The sequence below is a fragment of the Podarcis muralis genome, chromosome 2, assembly GCF_964188315.1.
Source record: "Podarcis muralis chromosome 2, rPodMur119.hap1.1, whole genome shotgun sequence".
NCBI classification, from domain to species: Eukaryota; Metazoa; Chordata; class Lepidosauria; order Squamata; family Lacertidae; genus Podarcis; species Podarcis muralis.
Window position 1 is genome coordinate 106,647,592 of NC_135656.1, and position 21,841 is coordinate 106,669,432.

The 21,841-nt window shown below is 44.6% G+C and overlaps 1 protein-coding gene and 1 pseudogene across 2 annotated transcripts; one reads left to right on the plus strand and one right to left on the minus strand.

The window, feature by feature from the left end:
• Window positions 1–738: 738 nt before the first annotated feature.
• Window positions 739–8,918, plus strand: LOC144325843 (galectin-1-like). 2 transcript variants are annotated; one of them, XM_077920594.1, is made up of 4 exons: window positions 739–803; window positions 5,158–5,237; window positions 6,515–6,712; window positions 8,706–8,918. In XM_077920594.1, exons 1-4 carry the CDS (start codon window positions 795–797, stop codon window positions 8,734–8,736), a joined length of 318 nt encoding a protein of 105 aa, XP_077776720.1. In that variant the 5' UTR covers window positions 739–794; the 3' UTR covers window positions 8,737–8,918. The 2 variants fall into 2 exon arrangements, with proteins under 2 accessions (XP_077776720.1, XP_077776718.1); XM_077920592.1 differs by having other exon boundaries at window positions 6,515–6,674.
• Window positions 8,919–10,287: 1,369 nt separating this feature from the next.
• LOC144326737 (E3 ubiquitin-protein ligase TRIM11-like) lies at window positions 10,288–15,062 on the minus strand (annotated as a pseudogene).
• Between the last annotated feature and the right edge of the window lie 6,779 nt (window positions 15,063–21,841).

Below are 21,841 nucleotides of genomic sequence, written 5' to 3' on the forward strand. Positions count from 1 at the left end.
TATAATGAAATTAAGAAAGTCCTTAAGTGGACCTTTCCTAAGAAACCTGAGGCTTTTCTCTTGGGCATGGTTGGCCAATTGGTATTAAGGAAGGACAGGAAGTTTTTCATGTATGCCACTACAGCAGCAAGAATTCTTCTGGCAAAGTATTGGAAGACACAAGAACTACCCACTCTGGAAGAATGGCAGACGAAGGTGATTGACTATATGGGACTGGCAGAGATGACCGGCAGAATCCGTGACCAGGGGAAAGAGACAGTGGAAGAGGACTGGAAGAAATTTAAAATATATCTTAAAAATTGCTGTAAAATTGAGGAATGTTAAGATGTTAAGGAACTAAGAAATAGGGAATTGCGGCTGTAATCAATAAGCTAAAGAAAAAAGATCTAATGAAAGTGATTTAAATAATTAATTAATTGGAGGAGTTGCTGAAGAAATGTAAAACAAGGATGCAGAAAAGGGGAGGTATGGGGAAGTCCGGGAAGTAAGGTGTATGAAAATAAGATTATGAAGTTATATATGTTTATATGTTTTTGTTTTGTGTATTGTCTGTTCTTATTTTTTGTGTTTGGAAAATCAATAAAAAATTTATATATATATAAAAAAAATGATTGGAGAGACTCCAATTTCCATTGGCCAGTCTCTTCCTCTCTGATTGATTGGTCCTTACAGGCTTGTTCCTGATTGGCAGGAAGAAGGCCACACCTCCTCTTGGCCACTATTTAAAGCTCAGGCAGAAGAAAGAAGACTTACTTGTTTTTGTGTTTGTTAGCAGCTGTCATCAAACCTTCACAATGGATGCTGTAAGTTGTCCAGAGGGAGTGGGCACTGTTTGGGGTATGAGAGGAGTTTAGTTTGTTCTTTAATGTTAGATAGGGTCAGCTGGTAAGCATTTTAGCTTACTGTTTAATCTTCTTAAGTATATTTGGAAGTCAGCCCGGTAGAATTGATGGAGGCTTATTTCTAAGTGGAGCTGAGAGATTGCAGCCTTAATGAGTCGGGGAACATAGGTTGCCGGTTCTGAGTCAATAATAGGTTTCTGTAGCTCATTGTGGCATGCCCATATCTAAGGATTCTTGAAAGTTGCTCTAGCAAAACCTCCTTAAAACCGTTCTCCCCAAAAGCTCCGCTGCTGGACAGAATGCAAAAGGAACTAGCAATCCAATTGTATCTCGGTCTACGAGGTTGCAAATCCTATTGTACTTCTGTGTACTTCTGGGTGTAAACGTGGGGTTAGAATTGCAGCCAGTGGTGGTAGTTTCCTAGTTCCTTGTCGTATGGGTCAAGGTGGATGAACTGTTCATAGCTGCAGCAGTCCCTTCTGAATGAAGGCTAGTATTACATAGTACTTCGAGCTCAAAGAACTGCCCTGGCCCTGCCATTTAGGCCAAGTGACATTCCAGCCTCAGGCAATTGACGCTGGGCGTTGAGAAAGGGTAGCAAATTCACGGGATCTAACTTCCCGTATCTCCTTACTGCTAGAAAAGGGAAAGGTTCCTTTAAATTGTTAGAGGTGGCCGGCTGTGCGTAATTTGCTTTGGGCAACAAAATGTATCTTTCACGGTCATTCCTGTTTTTGCTCGGTAGAGGATGAGACTCTTAATCTCGGGGTCATCGGTGGGTGAAAAATTCTTGCACTGCAGGGGTTGGACTAGATTACATTCATGGTTCCTTCCAACTCTACAATTATGTTTATCCATGAGTTGATTATGAACAGAAGGAGTCAAGGCTACGGCAGTTACTCATGCCTTCAGAGTAGTTTTTTGCTGATATAATGGCTGGTAATAAACAAATTTAATTATTGTGCTGTGGGCGTTACCTGGTATGCCATCAGAAATTATTTGGCGGTGCAGATAGATCTTAAATTGCTTAAAGCTCTCTGGACTTCATTTTCTTGTTTTCCTATTTAGATAATGCCTATTACTTAAATTCACTTCAAAAGGTAGCAAAGCAACTCTGCTGGGTTTGGGGCCTTCCAGCATATTCCACAGAGTGTGGCCCTGAATCTCTGCCCGAAGGTTTTCCCCGATGATGCCAGTGGGCTTACTAGGGGTTGTACATGTTCTCTGTTGCTCTGCAAGCCATGATACCTCATGGGAGACTTGTGGGTAGGAGGATGCCAGCCATTGTCTGGTTTGGCCTTGAGGAGGGCAGAGGCCTTGTGAGCAAAATGGAAAGGCAAACGCTTAGCTATAGCTCCTCATGATAACGGACATTCCTGAAAAAAGACGTCATTGATTTTCTTAACCAAAAAAAGAACATTCATGTTGGATTGGGTCAGAGAAACTCAAACAACTCGTCTTGCTCATTTACTCATTAACTGCATGAAGAGAGCCTACAGCTGGCTCCTTGTGAAACGGAATCGAAATAGCCGAATTTTCTCCCCTGTACAAATACATTTGTTAAAGCACTAATGGTTTTCTGTGCCTTGCCCCACATTTTATTCTGAAGTAATGAACTCTTTGTGTGACTCCCTTGTCTGACGTGAACTACATCTGCAACCAACATAGTGTCCTCCAGCTGTTGGGGGCTCCCACTCCCATTCTCTCTGGCCATTGACCATTTTGCTGGGGTCTCATGGGAGCTGGACGCCACAGGTGAGCTGTTCCGAAAATGCTGCTGTTCCAGCTGGATTCCTAGAATTGCTGGGAAACGGGGAAGGCTTGTAATTTCTTGCCCTGTGTCTCTGCTCTGCATATGGGAGCATTCACAAGGAAACCAGCAATAACAGCTGTGTAACACTTTGTCTGTGATCATGTCCAGACCATAGATGTAAATCACTCATATACTTGGTTTCCCCTAAAGAATTTTGGGAACTGTGGTTTAAGATTTTAACAACTCTCGGCACCCTCTACAGTTCCCAGGAATCTTTGGGAACATAGCTGTTTTAAAGTGGTATGAGTGTTTTAAATGTATAATACAGATGTGACCTACTTCTCTGGTTGGATCTCTGGTTCTGTAGCCTTATGAGGCTTTGCCCTCGGGTGGGGAAAAATATTGCGCCCGGGAAAGGGAGTGGGAGTCAAACAGAGACTCAAGGAATAGTTTCGGAGAAAAAGCTTTATTTCTACCATCCATGAACTGGTAGAAGGAGCAAGTGTGATAACTCACAAACAAGCATGAGTTCACAGTCGTTTGCAGAGAGTATATATTCCCCTTCCAGTTCCCCTTTCTCCTACTCTTCAGGAGTCCTGCCCCATGTTGAGTTTCCTGAGCATGTACAGAAAGCTCCTGTCTTTGGGAAGGGGGGGGGTGAGAAGCCAAGGGGATGGGTCGAGGAGTCTCGCGGTTCAGCATGTCCAAGATGTTGCAACTGAATGAGATAAAAGTCAGTTCTCAGGCTTGCTTGACAGAGTCTATTCATTAGCTTTTTGAAGCCTTCTCGTACTGATAAAAGTAACAGTTTGCCTATGCATCTTGTGAGAAAACAGAGGAAAACTTTAGCTGTGGATTTTTAGAAGAGAGAAAGGAATTTTGGACAGTTTTGAGGCCTGGTTGGGGGTGTGTGACTTCGGGCCTAGGTGTGGTCACCTGTCCTCACCTCCTTCAGTTCCTTCTCCCTTCCCCTTCCATGCTTGTAGAATTAAGTTCCCAGGTTTCTTGGGAAGGGTGTGTGTGTGTTTCCTAACACACCCCTAAAAGGAGTGTGGGCACCAGCCATAACATGGCTGTTGTGGTGGGGTTGGGATAATGCAAAATGGTGCCTGTAGAATTGTGGTGCAATACAAGATGGCGGTGGTGGTGCAGCATATCATAATGCAAAATGGCCGCCACATCTGAAAGATCAGAAGCGGAACATAGCTGTCAACATTTCCCTTTTTTAAAGGGAAATTCCCTTATTCCGAATAGGATTCCTCGCAAGAAAAGGGAAAAGTTGACAGCTATGGACCAGAACATGATATAGACATGTCCCCTCCATCAATGGAAATAATGGCCACTGCCCCCACTTGCTCACAGAAAGAAGCCTGTTACATGTCTCCTTCATTCGGAATAGGTGGATTCTGGAACCCAATGAACTGTGGGCATGTTTAAGGGTTGTGTGTTCAATAATAGAAAGGCCAAGCCCGTGGGGGGTGGGGGAAAGGAAACAATACTTCATTGATTAGGGTGCAGCTGGGCCCATTATTGGAGTTCACCGATTGGGTCTGCGTTGCTCCGGGACAGGAGGAAGGAAGTCAAAATGACACCGAGGTTGGTTCAAAGAAAGAGTTTATTCTGCTCTCCAGATAGCAGAAGGCACCTGCGTGGTGAGTCCACAGCAAGTACAAAGAAATGACAGGCTTCATGCAGTTTATATATCCTCCAGGCACCCTCTCCCTCCTCCCCTAGGAGCCCAACCACGTCGGCCTACGTACACAGGTTGACATCACATATGTTCCTGCTCTGGTACTCTCAACCATAAAAGGACCTTCCTTCCTGTACTTCTGACCATAAAAGGATCTTCCTCTTCCTACTCTTATCTGGGGCGCAGAGGTCACCATTTCTGAGAACACACTCTGGCATTATTCCCAGACGTGGGTCTGCGCGTCTTTGTGGTCAGCACATAAGATAAGGCACACACGCATCATCCCTGCTGTACTGGAACTTGGCAAGGTCACTCATTGCCGCCACGGACGGATAAGGGAGAGAGAGCTTTGTTCTTGTTATGGATTTACTCAACGGCTTGAGTTTATGCATTTTAGCTAAGGAAAAATAGGAATTTCGGTGCAGTTTAAAACTGCCTGCACAGTCAGTTTTGGGGTTTTGGAAACCCATTCCTTCAATTTCTGGGAACTGCAAATATTTGCAGGGAGTTTCTTCCAAGAGAAACGGGAGTGGAAAGAGCCAGTGTGGTGTAGTGGTTAAGAGCGGTAGTCACGTAATCTGGGTAACCGGGTTCGCGTCTCCGCTCCTCCACATGCAGCTGCTGGGTGACCTTGGGCCAGTCACACTTCTTTGAAGTCTCTCAGCCCCACTCACCTCACAGAGTGTTTGTTGTGGGGGAGGAAGGGAAAGGAGATTGTTAGCCGCTTTGAGACTCCTGAAGGGGAGTGAAAGGCGGGATATCAAATCCAAACTCTTCTTCTTCTTCGTCTTCCCCTTTCCAGATAGGAATGACAGTGGAGAAGATGTTACCTGTGTGCATTCTAATGCTCTTTTTTTCTGCCTTTCCTCCAGCAAATGGTTTTTCCCCACTTGTCAATCAAGCCTGGTGAATGCATCATAGTGAAGGGGAAAGTGCCACCAGAGGCCAAGAGGTTTGTGTTGTTGAAGGTGGGCTGGTCTATTTTTGTTGGTGCAAAAAAAACAACACACACAACACATGTAGAAAGGAGAATTCCTGAATGCCAAGCTCTAAGTTTGGGGCAAGTACTCTTTGGTGAAGGAACTCCAGCAGAGATTTAAAGTCACAAAATATGCAGCAAAGCAGAGCGTGGAAATACAGGCTGTATTTAAAATATGCCCCTCCAAAATGTCCCCTTAAAAAATTTCTTTCCAAAGTTTCTCTTCCCCCTGCATAAGAAAAGGCCACATGTTTGGTATGTTATAAATGGCTTACTTACAAACTCTCCAAAGGTCAGATTCATGTGCTTCAGAAAAGTTGCACAGGCAGTAAAACTTAGCTTGGTTACAAAGTGGTGAAAGTGCCTAAATTATTGGTATAGGAACTCAATCATGGTTTATGAGAGCCACCAATACATTACTGGAATGATAAGGTTAAAAATACAGTACAACCATATATTTTTAATTAGTAATCTAACCAGCCACTGATGCTGATCACTACTAAAGGATGCTTAGTTTAAATTTCCTTAAGAATTATTAGATGCTATTTTTGTGTGCTTTTATGGGCTCCTCCAGATGAACTGTCCATCCTGCTTTTCAAAGCTTACGTGGAGCTTATACAATGCCTGCTCTTTATTGAGCATTTGTTCTGACTGTGGAGGCAAAGCATAGCTTTTTTTGGGGGGGGGGTTACATATCTTCCCATTAATCATTATCTGACTCCTCTGAGTACAAGCAAGTTAAACGGTCCCATGATCACCACCACCAGTCTGTTAAAGGACTTGAAAGATGCAGTCAAATACCTTCAGCAGTGGCTTAGCGTGGGTTGGCAGTGCCCGGGGCCACATGGAGGGGGTGAGAGGGAGGTAAATGGATGTAGTAGGCATGCACATTCAACTGCTTAACGACATCCGCATCACATGGGAGATCTGCAGAGATGAGAAGAGTTGACTTCCTTTGTCTGCAGAGGTCACTTCCTGGTTCACATGGAGAAGTTGCGACAGAAGCACACAACTGTATTGAGGCAGCACCGGGTGGTGAAATTTGCGCCCCGGATAACTGCCCCCACGCTACACCACTGCCAAACAGGACTTTAGCCAAGTCACAAACCCAGGCTAGGTTCTTGTCAATCAGCAACAGTATCCTACTTCCAATATCACCATAACAATAGAACCGTTAGTCTTTGTCTCCGCCAGCTTCTGCTAATCCACCTTGTGAGTGTTTCTCTCATGTGGTCCTCCCCTCTTTCCAGCTTTGCCCTCAACTTGTACCACAATGATTCAGACATAATCTTACACTTCAATCCTCGCTTTGAAATCAACACCATTGTATGCAACTCAAGGAAGAATGGGCTGTGGGGCTCGGAGCTGCGGAAGTCGGTTTTCCCTTTCAAGCAGGGAGAAGACACCAAGGTGAGCAGGAATAGCCTCAGCACTGCCATAACTTCAAGGTGAGGCAGTGGTCATTCCTGGATTGGGGGGCTCCTTGGGCACTGGGGACTTCAAAATAAGTTGGATCCTTGCTCCATCTCTCTCAGCACTGCCTTCGCTACCTGGCATTGACTCTCCTGGTATTAAGTAGTGAGTGGACATAGCAGATGACAGAGATTTCTCCAAGTAGTTCTTTATAAGTAAACTGGAACTGAACTGCACTGCAAACAGCTCAGCCGGCCTGCTTTTATAGACAGCTGACTGTCAACATTGTAACAACAGCAGCCCAGGGTTTCCCGCCTAAATTAACTGACGTGGACCTGAGTGAAAACTATATACACAACTTCAATACATAACACCTGGGTTTCAGGGAAAGGCTACCTGAAGATGCTGAAAAATTGAACCCAGGTCTTCTGCATGTGATATGGTTGCTCTTTCCCCTGGGCTAAAGCATCCTCAGAGGGGCTGCTAACCAGATAGGAATGTAATGAAATAATTCTCTTGTGCTGCTTCTGCCTTTTTGAGGGTGTTCTGAAGTGAAGCATGATCATTTGTGGTGAATCTCTCTCTCAATTTCGGCACACAATTTCTTATAATAATTTATTATTTATACCCCACCCATCTGGCTGGGCTTCCCCAGCTACTCTGGGCGGCTTCCAACAAAAGATTAAAAATACATCAGTCATTAAAAACTTTCGCAAACAGGGTTGCCTTCACATGCCTTCTACAAGTCAAATAGTAGTTGTTCTTTGACATCTGATGGGAGGGCGTTCCACAGGGTGGGTGCCACTACCGAGAAGGCCCTCTGCCTGGTTCCCTGTAACTTGTCTTCTCTTATTGAGGGAACTGCCAGAAGACCCTTGGAGATGGACCTCAGTGTCCGGGCAGAACGATGAGGAAGGAGACGCTCCTTCAGGTATACCAGACCAAGGCTGTTTAGGGCTTTAAAGGTCAGCACCAACACTTTGAATTGTGCTCAGAAACATATTGGGAGCCAATGTAGGTCTTTCAGGACCGGTGTTATGTGGTCTCGGCGGCCGCTCCCAGTCACCAGTCTAGCTACCGCATTCTGGATTAGTTGTAGTTTCTGGGTCACCTTCAAAGTTAGCCCCACACAGAGTGCATTGTAGTAGTCCAAGCGAGAAATAACTGGAGCAGGCACCACTCTGGCAAGACAGTCCGCAGGCAGATAGGGTCTCAGCCTACGTACCAGATGGAGCTGGTAAACAGCTGCCCTGGACACAGAATTGACTTTCACCTCCATGGACAGTTGTGAGTCCAGAATGACTCCGACTGCGTACCTGGTCCTTCAGGGGCACAGCTACCACATTCAGGACCAGGGAATCCTCCACACCTGCCCGCCTCCTGTCCCCCCAAAACAGTACTTCTGTCTTGTCAGGATTCAACCTCAATCTGCTAGCCGCCATCCATCCTCCAACTGCCTCCAGACATCCCCTGCAATGCAGGCATCTCAACACATGGTTTCCCATCCAATTTGAAACCAGACCAGACCCTGCTTAGCTTTTCCAATGTTCTAGCAATTTTATTGCTGCACCACTAGAGGGAAAGAAAGGATAGATGTGTTTTGATGTGAAAAGCATCAATTAGCTGGTTTTTTTTATTAAAGTGTTAAAAAAGAGGGTTGCCTCCATGTCGTGTTTACAGTAGACCTCTTGAAATGAATGAGCTCAATTTTCCATGCCTATTAATTCAGGGGGCCTAACCTAAGTAGAACTGGCTTTGGCTACAACTCTGAATTTCTCTCCCCAACCTTAACTTCTACAGCCAAACGATGAGTGTCATGGATTCAGGTTGAACTGCCCTAACAGAACCCCTCCAAACAAAATTGGTCAGGAGGTGTAATTGCAAGGGTGATAGTAGTTTGTTTATTCCCCCCCTCCCTCTCTCCATTAATCTACTCCTGTTTGGGCCATAAATCACTTGGAAGCATCTAATTGCCTCTTTCCAAGGCACAACCCATGAACCTAACTCCTTGACTCTTCTTCTTCCCAGATCTCTTTGTCCTTTGATTCCAAGGAAGTGACTTTGAAGATCAAAGGAGGCCAGGAAGTCAAGTTCCCTAATCGGCTTGAGGTGAATTCTGCAGAAAAATTCTCGGTGGAGGGAGACTTTGCGATCACAAGTGTCGAGTTTGACTGAAGTTCAGCCATGTCTTATTTTGTATGCCTATAGAAGGAAAAACAGAAAATAAAATGTGTTGCTTGACCTTGTCTGCCTTGCCATTTTCTTGGGGATTCCTATTGACATACAAATAGCACTCTACTCTGGGAGGCAAACAGATACCAGCCAGCGACAAATGTGAACCTGGATTAAAGTTAGATTGTTCCTGATTTGAATTCCAGGTTTTCTCCTTGGCTAAGGTGTGAATGCATGCACAATTTCGTTATGTTCAATGAGATTTATCTAGAACCCATGTTTCATTGAACTTAATTTAGTGTTTTTACCCTGCTGTTCCCAGATCAACAAAAATGAAACAGTCCCAGTTTTTGGGTTTAGAATCTTAAAAAGACAACACAAAAGGAAAATGGATTGGGAGGAGGAAGTAAGCAAACTCAGAACAGTTTTTAGTTACAATTTCTTTTAATGACCAGCTGGGATGGAAGCTGTTCAAGGAGAGCAGGAGCCAAAAGTTTTTGCTTTCTCTTCTCTTGCCTCCTGACAGGTTATCATTTCAGGTGACTTCAGTAAATAAGCATTTAATAGAATGTATAGAAATGCATTAATTCTGCTAGTGAACTTGTGAAGCAAAAGCACTGAGCTCTTTCAAAGTGTGGCACAACCCTCTGGCTGTGTACACACACCATATGCTTAAAGGACACCCCCCCCCCAAAAAAATGCTGGGAACTCTAGTTTTAAGGATGCTGAGCTTTGTATCTCTCTGAGGCATAAACCACAGCTCCCACGATCTTACAGTGTGTGTGAAAAGTACGAATGCCGCCTTGGCCTTATGTATTTGAGCTGCTTGGTGACAGCAATCTGGTCCCTTGGTGCCTTAAAAGAACTGAAATTGAAATACTTGTACAACTTGTATACAGTGAGATTAAACGAGCAACCAGTGTAATACAATGAATGCAGTACAGTTGTACCTTTGAAGTCAAATGGAATCCATTCTGGAAGTCCATTCAACTTCCAAATTGTTCAGAAAGCAAAGTGCAGCTTCTGATTGGCTGCAGGAAACTCCTGCAGCCAATCGGAAGCCCCATTGGATGTTCGGCTTTGAAAAGAATGTTCAAAAACTGGAACACTCACTCCTGGGTTTGCGGCATTTTGGAGCTAAAACGTTTGAGAACTAAGCTGTTTGAAAACCAAGGTATGGCTGTACTTGAAAGAAATGAGTTCAGATCTTTCCTTCAGCATACTATGGTAACTGTTTTCTTACAGCTGTCTTAGTTTTAAAAATATATATTTTGTTTCTACTATGGCAGACCAACACAGCTACCTACCTGTAATTTAACATTATTATGGCCAACCAAAATGTCACAAAATGGTGAGCAAGCTTTTATTTAGCTGTTTATATAAATATTCATATACTGCTGTATCATAAAAAAGTCAGTGGTTTACAGCAATGTAAAACCAGACAGTAAAATCATGAAAGGTTTTGAGTGCACCAGAACTTAGGTGTTAAGCAAAGCAAGGAAGAGGAGTGATGGAGGAAAGCTGTCTTGCTCTTGACATCTGCATCGGTCAAAAATCCATTTCCCTTTTATGCCTCACGTGCAGCTGGTCACAAAGAGCACTTGCAGTTCAGAATTTGCCACTTGGCCATTGGGTTTTGCTGGGGAATTTGAGATTTCAGCAGCTCAGTCTGACTCCCCAATACACCCTGAAAAAGGGACAGATCCTCTCCCCAGAGAACGAGGCTGCAGGGAAACTGAATATCAAGTCATCCGTATCAGCGTCAAAGAAATCCACGCGACCTCCTTCGTAGTCCAGGTACACCTGGATCTTCCTGGGCTCGTATCTCAAGCTCAAGAGGGTCCTCTCAGAGGATGTAAACGCTGTGAGCCGATAAGGAGACAATGGCGTCCTCAGTGAGTCTGGCAGGACCTTGCCCAGAGCCCAGATTCCCCCGTTGGGATTGAAACTGACCTCTCCTTTCCTCACGACGGGCTCTCTGGCAGCTCCCACTGCCCAGATCTCCATGTTTTCTTTCAACTCTCATTGCCTTTCATTTGGATGAGACTCTCCTTTCCTCCTGACGGACGGTTCTTGCGAAGTCCGCAGGGCCTGCCGCGTCACCTCTACTATTTCCACCTCCCACCAGTGTCTTCCCGAAGCGAGCCTCTCTTGGCCCAGCACAAAGGGCTCCCAGTCGAATCACGAAGGGTTGTCAGGCAGGTCCTGGGTCCTGCATCCCCATCTTACTCTCTTCAGGTCTTGGGAGAGGATGAGGTTGGCATGAGCTGTGCTGGGATTCAGAGTCACGTTCACTGCGGAGAAGAGAAAAAATAAGGAAAGAAGGATGGTTGGATTTTTTTAATTATTTTTTTTATTACAGATTTTCTTGTTTTACAGAAGTATGTGTAATGTCTCTCATATTTTTTCCATGTAACATTTTTACAAATCCGTTTCATTTGTTGAGACATTAGGGGGAGGAAAAAAAGGGGTGGAGGGGGGGAAGATGGGTGGGGGTGGGGTCGGGTGGCGATGTTTCTATTATGGTTAATGTATGTAGGGTTTGGTGTCAGCATTGCTTGTGCTGTTCACTTGTGTTCCTTTGGTGGTGAGAGAGGTTGGGGCTGGCCTAGGGTGTGGTTGTTTGTGGTTGGCTGTGGTGATCTTTGTTTTCGTGTGTGAGTGGGTGTTTTGGATCAGGTTAGCCATATTGATTTGTATGCTGTTGGTGGATTATTGTCGTTGTCTTGTTGGGCTGTTTATGTGATAAAGGAGAGCCATACCGGGGTAAAGGCGTCTTCTTCTGTTTGTCCCCGTGTCAGTTTCAGTTTATTGGTTAATTTTTCTAGTAAGGCTGTTTCCCATACTATTTGGTACCATTGGTCCGTGCTTATCCGTGATAGGTCTCTCCAGTGTCTGGTTATGGTGTTTCTGGCTGCTGAAAGTAGGTGGGTTATGAGTTCTTTGTGGTGTAAATGGGCATTGTTGTCTTGGAAGATATTTAGTAGGGTCAATTATGGGGTGATGATGAATACTTGCTTAGTTATTTTACATATTTCTTGTGTGGCTGTTGTCCAGAATAGTTGGATTTTGGGGCACTCCCACCACATGTGGAGGTATGTTGTATGGTGCCAGTAGAAGCATAAACATAACCAGAGAGGGACTCACAAAACTCCCTTTCCACTGGCTTCTGGTCAGGAGGCCAGCCTAACCTACCTCACAGAGGTGTTGCGGGGATTATTATTATTAACAACAACAACAACAACAACAACAACAACAAAGGTATACAGTGGTGCCTCGCAAGACGAAATTAATTCGTTCTGCAAGTTTTTTCTTCTTGCGAGTTTTTCGTCTTGCGAAGCACGGTTTCCTATAGGAATTCATTGAAAAATCAATTAATGCGTTCCTAGGGAAACCGCTTGCCAGGCTGGCGGTGCGGAGAAGGGCTTTTCTCCCCACCGCAAGCCTTCAGGACAGGTACGGGAACAGAGGGGAAGGTGTGCAGCGCTTTCCCTCTGTTCCCGGGGCTTGCGTGGGAGGAGGATTTTTCCTCCCCACCGCCAACATTCAGAACAGCATTCTGAATGTTGGCGGTGGGAAGGCAAACCCTCCTCCCACCCCAAGTCTTCAGGACAGCCATCCGAAGGCTGGCGCGGGGAGAAGGTGTCCCCGCCCCCCCGCCCGGCATCAGAGCTTCGTTCCGATGCCGGGCGGCGGGAGAGGGAGTCCCCCCCTGCCCGGCATCGGAGCTTCGTTCCGATGGCGGGCGGAGGGAGAACGCGTTCCCGCCCCCCCCGCCCGGCATCAGAGCTTCGTTCCGATGGCGGGTGGCGGGAGAAGGTGTCCCCCCCCGCCCGGCATCGGAGCTTCGTTCCGATGGCGGGCGGCGGGAGAAGGTGTCCCCGCCCCCCCGCCCGGCATCGGAGCTTCGTTCCTATGGCGGGCGGCGGGAGAAGGTGTCCCCGCCCCCCCGCCCGGCATCGGAGCTTCGTTCCGATGCCGGGCGGCGGGAGAGGGAGTCCCCCCCCCTGCCCGGCATTGGAGCTTCGTTCCGATGGCGGGCGGCGGGAGAAGATGTCCCCGCCCCCCCCCGCCCGGCATTGGAGCTTCGTTCCGATGGCGGGCGGCGGGAGAAGGTGTCCCCCCCCCGCCCGGCATCGGAGCTTTGTTCCGATGGCGGGCGGCGGGAGAAGGTGTCCCCGCCCCCCCCGCCCGGCATCGGAGCTTTGTTCCGATGGCGGGCGGCGGGAGAAGGTGTCCCCCCCCGCTCGGCATCGGAGCTTTGTTCCGATGGCGGGCGGCGGGAGAAGGTTCCCCGCCCCCCCCGCCCGGCACCGGAGCTTCGTTCCGATGGCGGACGGCGGGAGAAGGTGTCCCCCCCCCGGCATCGGAGCTTCGTTCCGATGCCGGGCGGCGGGAGGAGGTCCGAGGACAGTGGGGAAGACACGCTGCGCTTCCCCGCTGTCCCGGAGATTTCCCTATGGGCTTTCGTCTTGCGAAGCAAGCCCATAGGGAAATTCGTTTTGCGAAGCGCCTCCAAAATGGAAAACCCTTTCGTCTAGAGAGTTTTCCGTCTTGCGAGGCGTTCGTCTTGCGGGGTACCACTGTATTTGTACCCCGTCCTCCCCGGCCGGATCCAGGCTCAGGGCAGCTAACATCATAAAACTAACACAGTATACACAGTAAAACTATACACAGTATACGGTATTAAATGTGAACAATGTAAGCCACCTTGAGCTTACAAAAATATGGGATTTGAATGCAATGAAATTTAAACACCTGCCTGGCGCCAGGCAAAAATGTGCCTCTTTAAGCAGGCCTTGATTTGTTGTTGTGTTTTAAATGATATTTATTACTTTTTCAACATTTCCAACACAATACTACAAACAAACAAACAAAAAAGAAAAAAAGAGAAAAAACCCAGTACAAATACAATACAAAAACGCTATATAGACTAACAAAACAAACAAAAACAAACAAAAACGATTTAAAAACACCTCACACATTTTCAATATCTTATATTTCATTCACTTATTTCCAGCAGCCTCCTCAGACCTCCCTTTTCGTATTCCACTTCTATTATTTGTTTCAGCAATTCCTTACTCTCTTTTCTGTTCTATAATTATCTTAACACATTCTTGCCATACTTTTCCTTTAATTTTCTATTAATCTATTTATACTTAATTCCTTATGACATTTCTACTAAAGCCATGTAATTTCATTCCAACATTTTTCTAACATTCCTTAATTTTACAATATTTCTATAAATAGTCTTTAAACTTTTCCCAATCTTCTTCCACCGACTCTTCACCCTGGTCTCGGATCTTGCCAGTCATTTCCGCCAATTCCATATAGTCCATCAACTTCGTCTGCCATTGTCCAACACTTCAGTGTTTTCAAGAAGCAACCATTCTCTCAACCAGCAAAAAGCAGATGGTTCACAACGAAGTTTAAGGGTCTGGCAGGGCAGGTCCACCTCCTCCTTTGGCATCCATCAATATCTTAAGTTTTACTCGAGGCTTCCTGCCCTGCCAAACAACTCTAGGAGCATCCCTCTGCCACCTCCTGTAACCCTCCACCCCATCCAAAGCTTGCAATGTTTGAAACAAAAGCAACATCCCCAGCAACACAGCAGCCCTCATCCCCTCCACAGTAACTCGGCCCAACAGTAACAACTTCTGATTTGTCCATATTTCCAAATCCCCCTTCTCTTCAATCCAACATCCTTCACAGTTATCCTTAAGCAGATTCCCATTTTTGGCGGTCATACTAACCCCCAAATACCTGTCTTTCTCAACCAATGTTAGTCCTGTCGCCTCCTGAAACTCTGTCAAGCTTTCCTTTTCCAATTCAGATAGGACTCTAGTCTTCAAATTCATCCGTTCTTCTTTAAATTCAATCATAACGAATGCCAGCTTATGTTCATCAAGTTGTCTTTGTATGGATGGGACTCTCCTCTTCAGTTGTATTACTTTAGATTCAGCAGCAAGGGTTTTTTCCCTGACTTCATCTGCAGTTTGCCGTATTTTGAGTAGATTCCTGTGTCAGTTTCTGGGTGGTTTCTGAATTGGTATTCACCTTTTGTCCCAAGTTATTTAAACTTTCTACAATTAAATCAATTTCAATATTTGCAACATCCAATTTCACATTTATCGCATCTGTTTTCTTGTGGAATTGTTCCAGCGAGTCGTTTATTTTCAATAATGCAGCCACTAAGGCCTCCTCTGTCGACATCCCGGCTATTTTTTCCTTTCCGTTTGCCATAACACTTAAGAGATTCAAGGTCAATTCCAAAGTCTCACACTTTGTTATCTTGCAGCTGGAAATTCCCCTAGCCCAGCTCCTGTAAAGTAACCAATTTCAAAAGCTTCCACTAGGGGAAAACAGGTTGTATTTGTATCGGTCAATATGTCCTCTTTTAAACACAGTTTCAATAATCCAAAGTTAGTTTCAATTTTCGGTTACTTTCCTCCTTTTTTAAAAAAACAACCAGAGACAGTAGAAACAATGTATTCTCTTGATTAGCTACCTGTCAATAAACGTTCTAAACGCTGTCAATGGACGTTCCAAGAAACATCAATCCTGCTAGCAGCCCGTTTCCAGGGTCAGAGCGGCGGTATTTTAACTCTCTTAACTCTCTCCTACATGCATATTCAGTCCACCACTTCCCCCCCTCTTCTCCTGCCTCCAAAAAGGGGGGATTTAGTTCTTTACCGATGGAAATTTAGTCCTTTACAAAAGGCTTTCCAAGACTTTAGCTTGCAGTCTCCTTGCTTCAGTTAATCTACAAAAAAGGGAGGCGGACTTCCTGTATTGAACCTCCCCGTTTCGATGCCAGATTAAACGTTTAAAAATCCAATTGTTCCCAATTCAGCTCTACTCACGGGTAATTACTTTAGAGTCAAATTGTCCACAGGAAAAAGTCAGTGCTCTCTGACAACAGCTATGCGGCTTCGCTCCGTGGAAGAAGCAGACGATTTGAAGCACCGCGCCACTCACCCCACATTGCTCTGGATCCCCGAAACCGGGTTTCCCCGCGAGTAGGGGAGGCGCAAAAGGTGCCCGCCGAATCCCACGTTCACAGGCTTCTCCCGCCTGTGATTTTATGGGTCTCTGCCTTCGCCGTGGCGGTACAGACCCAAATTCCCACGGGGCAAATTCCTCCTGATCAGAGGAATTCCGCCATTGCCGGAGGCACCAGCCCGGAAGTCTAAGCAGGCCTTGATTTGATGGACATCCTATGCCATTTTAAAATGTGTTTTGGGGTGGTGGTTATTGGGTTGTTGTTGTTCGTTTTGATTATGTGTTTTATTGTTTTATATTCTGATTTTATCCTGTGAACCACCCTGAGACCTGCGGGTATAGGGCAGTATATAAACTCAATAATAATAATTAATAATAAAGAGCTAAAAAGTAGCCTCCTCAATCTGAGGGAAGTTTTTAATGTTTAATGTTTTAGAAGAGACTTACGGGGTGGCGCCACCGGCAATGGTGGACTCCCTCTGAACTGGAGGGACCAGCTCCGCATGAAACGGGTCCTTTCCGCTACGGCGAAGCGGGGACCCCTCTGGAAATCACAGGCGGATGAAGCCTGTGACCGTGGGACTTGGCGGGCACCTTTAGCGCCCCCCCAACCCCCAAAGGAGCCCACAAACGGGCTCCGAAGCGAAGAGGGGGAAGTGTCGCGGTGCTGTGAGTCAATCGCTTTTTCTGCGGAGCGAAGCCGCATAGCTGTTGCCGGAGAGCGCTGCCTTTTTCCTAGGACAATTTGGCATCTAAAATAATCAACCGTGAGTACTGGAACATTGAATGTTTGGACTTTAGGAGGTACAAGGGCCCAGCAAAGATCGGACGCGGCTCGCCTCGCCGTCAGGTAACCTCGAAAGAGGCGAAGAGAGCGGCGACGCTGAGCGGCAGATCTAGGGCAGCCATTTCCTTCCTCCCCTGCAGTGGATAGCCCCGTTCTCGCAGAAGACTAGCGCTCCGCTCCCAATCAAAAGAAACCGGGGAGTAAGCTAATTTTGAGAGCGCAAGACTGCTAGAATAGAGAAACCCGGCGGAGAACAGATGCTTCACGGGGTTCAGCCTCCATCCGGAGTCAGCGAACGCGCAGGAAAGTTTCAGAGCGCGGAAAAGAAGTGAGTCTCCACTAGTGATTTTTCTGTTCCCCTGAAAAGACTATTCTTATCATTTATTAAGCACCTGGTAATTTGCTCAAAATACAGGTCTGCCAAAAACAGGGGACAGAGGGTAAACTGATTAATTTGGAACTGCCTAATGGACTGAGGGAGAAGGAGGAAAGCCCCCCCCTTCCGAGCGCAAAGGGAGCGGAAGAGAAAGCACGGACGCCATTACGAGAAACGGAAACGCAGCGGAGATTAATCAAAAAAAGACTATCTATCTCTGCAGCACAGATAATTTGTTCTATAGTCTCTGCTGCGCCACCACTTACTTACTGACACTTTAGCGCTGTGCGGGAGGATTTAGGACTTTCGAGGCTATTTTACGATCGGGAAACAGTCTTCCACTCTCTGCCGGCAGACTATCCAGGATTATCTGCGAAGACAGGCTATCCCTGGAACTGAGCAGCACCGGACAGTGCCACCTAGCGGACAAGTATAACAATTCGACTTGGAAGTTTTTTACCTTTCTTCAGTGTATTTTCTAGGTTTTTCCTCTGTTTCTTAAAGTCTCTTTAAGTTCCTGGTCTACTCTTAGCTTAAGTAATAGAGGTTTCGAAGGTGTGAACTTATACCCCTCAATGTCAATTTTTTTAAAAAAGGTACTCTCTAAGAACTCCTAAAGAGCGCATAGCTCACCGTCCTGCGTGGGTACCAAAATCTAAAGATCTTTAAGACACTTCTAAAGAAGGCTTACTGCAAAAGGTACTAAGTGGATCCACGTGGACTATATAAGGACTGCTAAAAAACCGTGGGCCGGACTAAACGTAAAACAAGGTCTAAACGGGTATCAGTTAATAGCTGTTAGAAAAGTACTAATAATTCCTATTCTGTATCTGTAAGTTCTAACTAAGTAAGTATGTCAAACACAGGGAAAAGACCCGAAGGGGGCACACCAGGGGATAGAAAGGGGTCTAAACAAGAAGGTGAATTTAGAGCAGAGATCTTAAAAATGTTTGCGGAGATAAAACATAGTGAGAAGAATGTAGAGCTTAAGTTAGAACAACTAGATAATAGGATTGGAAAAATGGACAAAAAGATAGATGAAACAGTCAACGAATTGAAGGGTCAATTGAAGGAGGTATTCAGGAGGACACAGGCGGTGGAGGAAGGTTTGAAAAAGACAAGGTCAGAAATGAAAGATGTGAGACGTGAGGAGGATAAGGTAAAGGCGGAGATTCTGGAGTTGAACAGAAGCCAAGAGGAAATGAAAGACCTAATTGCTATGAATGAACTAAGACAGAGGGAAGTTAACTTAAGGCTGAGAGCCGTGCCAGAGGTACACGGGGAAAATATAAAAGAGAAATTAGTAACTGAATTAGCTCTGTGGCTGGAGATTCCAATAGAAGATATGGAAAATGCAGTACAATCTGCATTTAGATTGAAGGCCAAATCAGCCAGAAACAAAAAATTTGTAGGAGACTGTTTAGTTATCTTTAAAGAAAGGGAAATGAGGAATTTGATCCTCCAAAAAAACAGAGGTAAAAGGCTGAATATTGGTGGTAACTATGTAATAATCTTTAAAGACATTCCAGTCAGGCTGCTAAAACGCAGGGACCCATATAAAGAACTGGTACAGGCATTAAAAAGGAACAGTATCAAGTTCAAATGGGAGTTCCCTGAAGGAATTTCCTTTACCTACAAGAGTAAGAGGCAAAAACTGATAAATCCAGAAGAAACCGGTAAATTTCTAAGGAAATATAGAGAACTAAAAATACAAAAAGAAGAAGACAAAAGTGAGGAGGCAGAAGGTAGGAAAGATTCAAAAGAAGAAACAGAGAGGACAGAGGGAGAGGAAGAGGAAGAGGAGGAGGGGGCAGTGGGAAGAGTTTAAAGGGAAAGAACAGTTTCTCATAAAGGTAAACTAACATGGTACTAAAAGTTTGGAGTTGGAATGTGAATGGGATGAACGATAAGAAAAAGAGGAATAAAATTGAGCACATCTTAAAGAAAGAATGTTTAGACGTTATTTGCCTTCAGGAAACCCATATAGCAAGAAAGCACAAAAGAGTTTTGATCAACAAAAGATTAGGGAATGAATTTGTATCGTCCGACCGGAGTAAAAAAAGGGGGGTAGTTATCTATATCAATAAACAAATAGAAGCACAACAAATTTTCAAAGATGAAGAAGGGAGGGTAGTGGTAGTTCAAATTAATTGGCAAGGAGAAAATATAATATTAGTGGGGATATACGCTCCAAATGACAACAAATCGGAGTTCTACAGGAGGCTAGAAGAAAGGTTATTTGATTACGCCGATCAGAAAATTATACTATTAGGAGATCTGAACGGTGTGGTATCCCTAGAGATGGACAGGCTAAGGGAGGGGACGGGTAAAGAAGGGAAATTACCCAGAACCTTCTTCTCTCTGGTTCAAAATTGCAATTTGGTGGACGTTTGGAGATTTAAATACCCTCTGGGAAAACAATATACTTTCCATTCAGAACCTAATGATTCGCTTTCGCGACTAGATCAGATATGGATTTCGGCGGAATTAGTCCCAAGATCAATACGGGTCGAGATCCAGGCCAAAACGATCTCAGATCACAATTCAGTAAAATTGGAACTGAAAGGGCTGGAAGAAAGATCATATAGATGGAAAATGAAAGACTTTCTGTTGGACGATCTAGAGATAGTAGAGAAAGCCCAAAAAAGACTAAAGGAATATTTCGAGGACAACCTTGGCAATGATATAAAACCAAAGGTGGTGTGGGACGCAGGCAAGGCGGTGATGAGGGGTTTTTTTATCCAACAGAGTGTAATCAAGAATAAAAAAAGAGAAAAAGGGAAAAAAGAAATTCTACAGCAAATATTGGATAACGAACAAAAATTAACTAAAACCCCCAAAAATAAGAGATTAAAAGAGAATATTAAAGTTCTGCAATCCCAGGTTGCAATGCTGATAAACAGGGAAATCGAATGGAAAATCAAAAGACTAAGACAAAGAAATTTCGAATACGCTAATAAATCAGGGAAGCTCCTAGCTTGTCAACTAAAAAAAAGGAAAGAACAGAACACAATAAATAAAATCAAGGTGGAGGGAGAAGAGATAAGTAACCCCAAGGAAATAAGGAAGGCCTTTCTGGACTTCTATAGAGGACTTTACAAAAATGCAGAGAGGAATAATCTGAGGAAAATAGAAAGATTTCTAAAAGGTAAGAATATAAAAAAGATCCCCACAGAGGAGAAAGGAAGACTGAGTGCCCCAATTGATGTGGAAGAAATTAAAACAGCAATAAGGGATTTGAAAAAAGGGAAAGCCCCAGGCCCAGACGGGTTTACTGGAAGATACTATAAAGAGATGGAGCCAGTTTTGCTGACTCCACTACAAGAAGTAATGAATAATATTCTTAAGGAAAGAGAAATACCCGAGACATGGAAGGAGGCACTAATTACATTAATCCCTAAACAAGACTCAGATTTGCAACAAATTCAAAACTACAGACCGATCTCCCTACTAAATATAGATTATAAAATCTTCGCGGGAATTCTGGCAATGAGACTAAAAAGTACACTGGTAGAAAGTATACACAAAGATCAAGCGGGCTTCCTGCCGGGTAGGCAGATGAAGTACAACATAAGAAATATAGTAAACATAATAGAATACTTATCTGACAGGTGTGACAAACAAGGTCTGCTGTTGTTCGTTGACGCGGAGAAAGCGTTCGATAACATAAACTGGGATTTTATGCTGAAACAATTGGAATATATGGAAGTAGGCACCGAATTCTATAACGGGATAAAGGCAATTTATACGGAACAAAAGGCAAAACTGATAATAAATAGTGTGGAGACATCAGATATAATAATAGCAAAAGGAACAAGACAGGGATGCCCGCTGTCCCCATTGCTATTCATAATGGTGTTAGAAACCCTTTTAAATTCAATAAGAGAAAATAAGGGGATAAAAGGAGTAACAGTGGGTCAGAATGAATATAAAATCAAGGCATTCGCTGACGATTTGGTTGTTACAATTGAAGACCCAGTAGACTCAATAAAAGAGGTACTTGAAGAATTTGATCAATTCGGGAAAGTGGCGGGCTTTAAATTAAATAAAAGGAAAACAAAAATAATAGCTAAGAATATGAACACAAATAAAATTGAAGAGTTACAAAGAGAAACGGAAATAGAGGTAATCAGAAAGGTGAAATATCTAGGAATATGGGTAACGACAAAGAATTTAGACTTATTCAAAAACAATTACGAGACAGTATGGAGAGGAGTTAAGAAAGATATTGAAACGTGGGGCAGACTAAAACTGTCATTCTGGGGTAGAATAGCTACATTAAGATGTCGGTGCTGCCAAGAGTGCTGTTCCTGTTTCAGAATATCCCCGTGATTAAAGGCACAAAGATATTCAAAGACTGGCAGAGGGTGATTTCCAAATTCGTCTGGCAGGGCAAGAAACCAAGAATAAAATCTAAATTGTTGACTGATGTGAAAGAAAGGGGAGGCTTTGCCCTGCCAGATTTGAAATTGTACTATGAAGCGTCATGCCTGTGCTGGGTTAAAACATGGATAAAACTGGAAGACAAGGAAGTGCTAGATCTAGAGGGATTCAATAACCGATTCGGGTGGCACGCCTATTTATGGCATGAAAGGAGGAAAGTTCATAGAGATTTTGAAAATCACATTTTTAGAGGTCCACTGATCGAGGTATGGGAGAGGTACAGAAGTATATTAGAACCCAAAACACCCCACTGGCTCTCACCGCTAGAAGTTCTGAGTGTTAAAAAGATTAACATGAGGGGCAATTGGGCCACCTATGAACAACTGGTTTTGAAAGAAGAAGGGAAGTGGAAAATGAAGCCGTACGATCAGATTAAGGATAAAG

What these genes read in the sequence shown, in the direction of transcription:
- LOC144325843 (XM_077920592.1), top strand. An exon ending in GTGCCACCAGAGGCCAAGAG is followed by an intron (nt 5,238 to 6,514) that starts GTTTGTGTTGTT and finishes CCCTCTTTCCAG; the next exon opens with CTTTGCCCTCAACTTGTACC. An exon ending in AGCAGGGAGAAGACACCAAG is followed by an intron (nt 6,675 to 8,705) that starts GTGAGCAGGAAT and finishes TCTTCTTCCCAG; the next exon opens with ATCTCTTTGTCCTTTGATTC.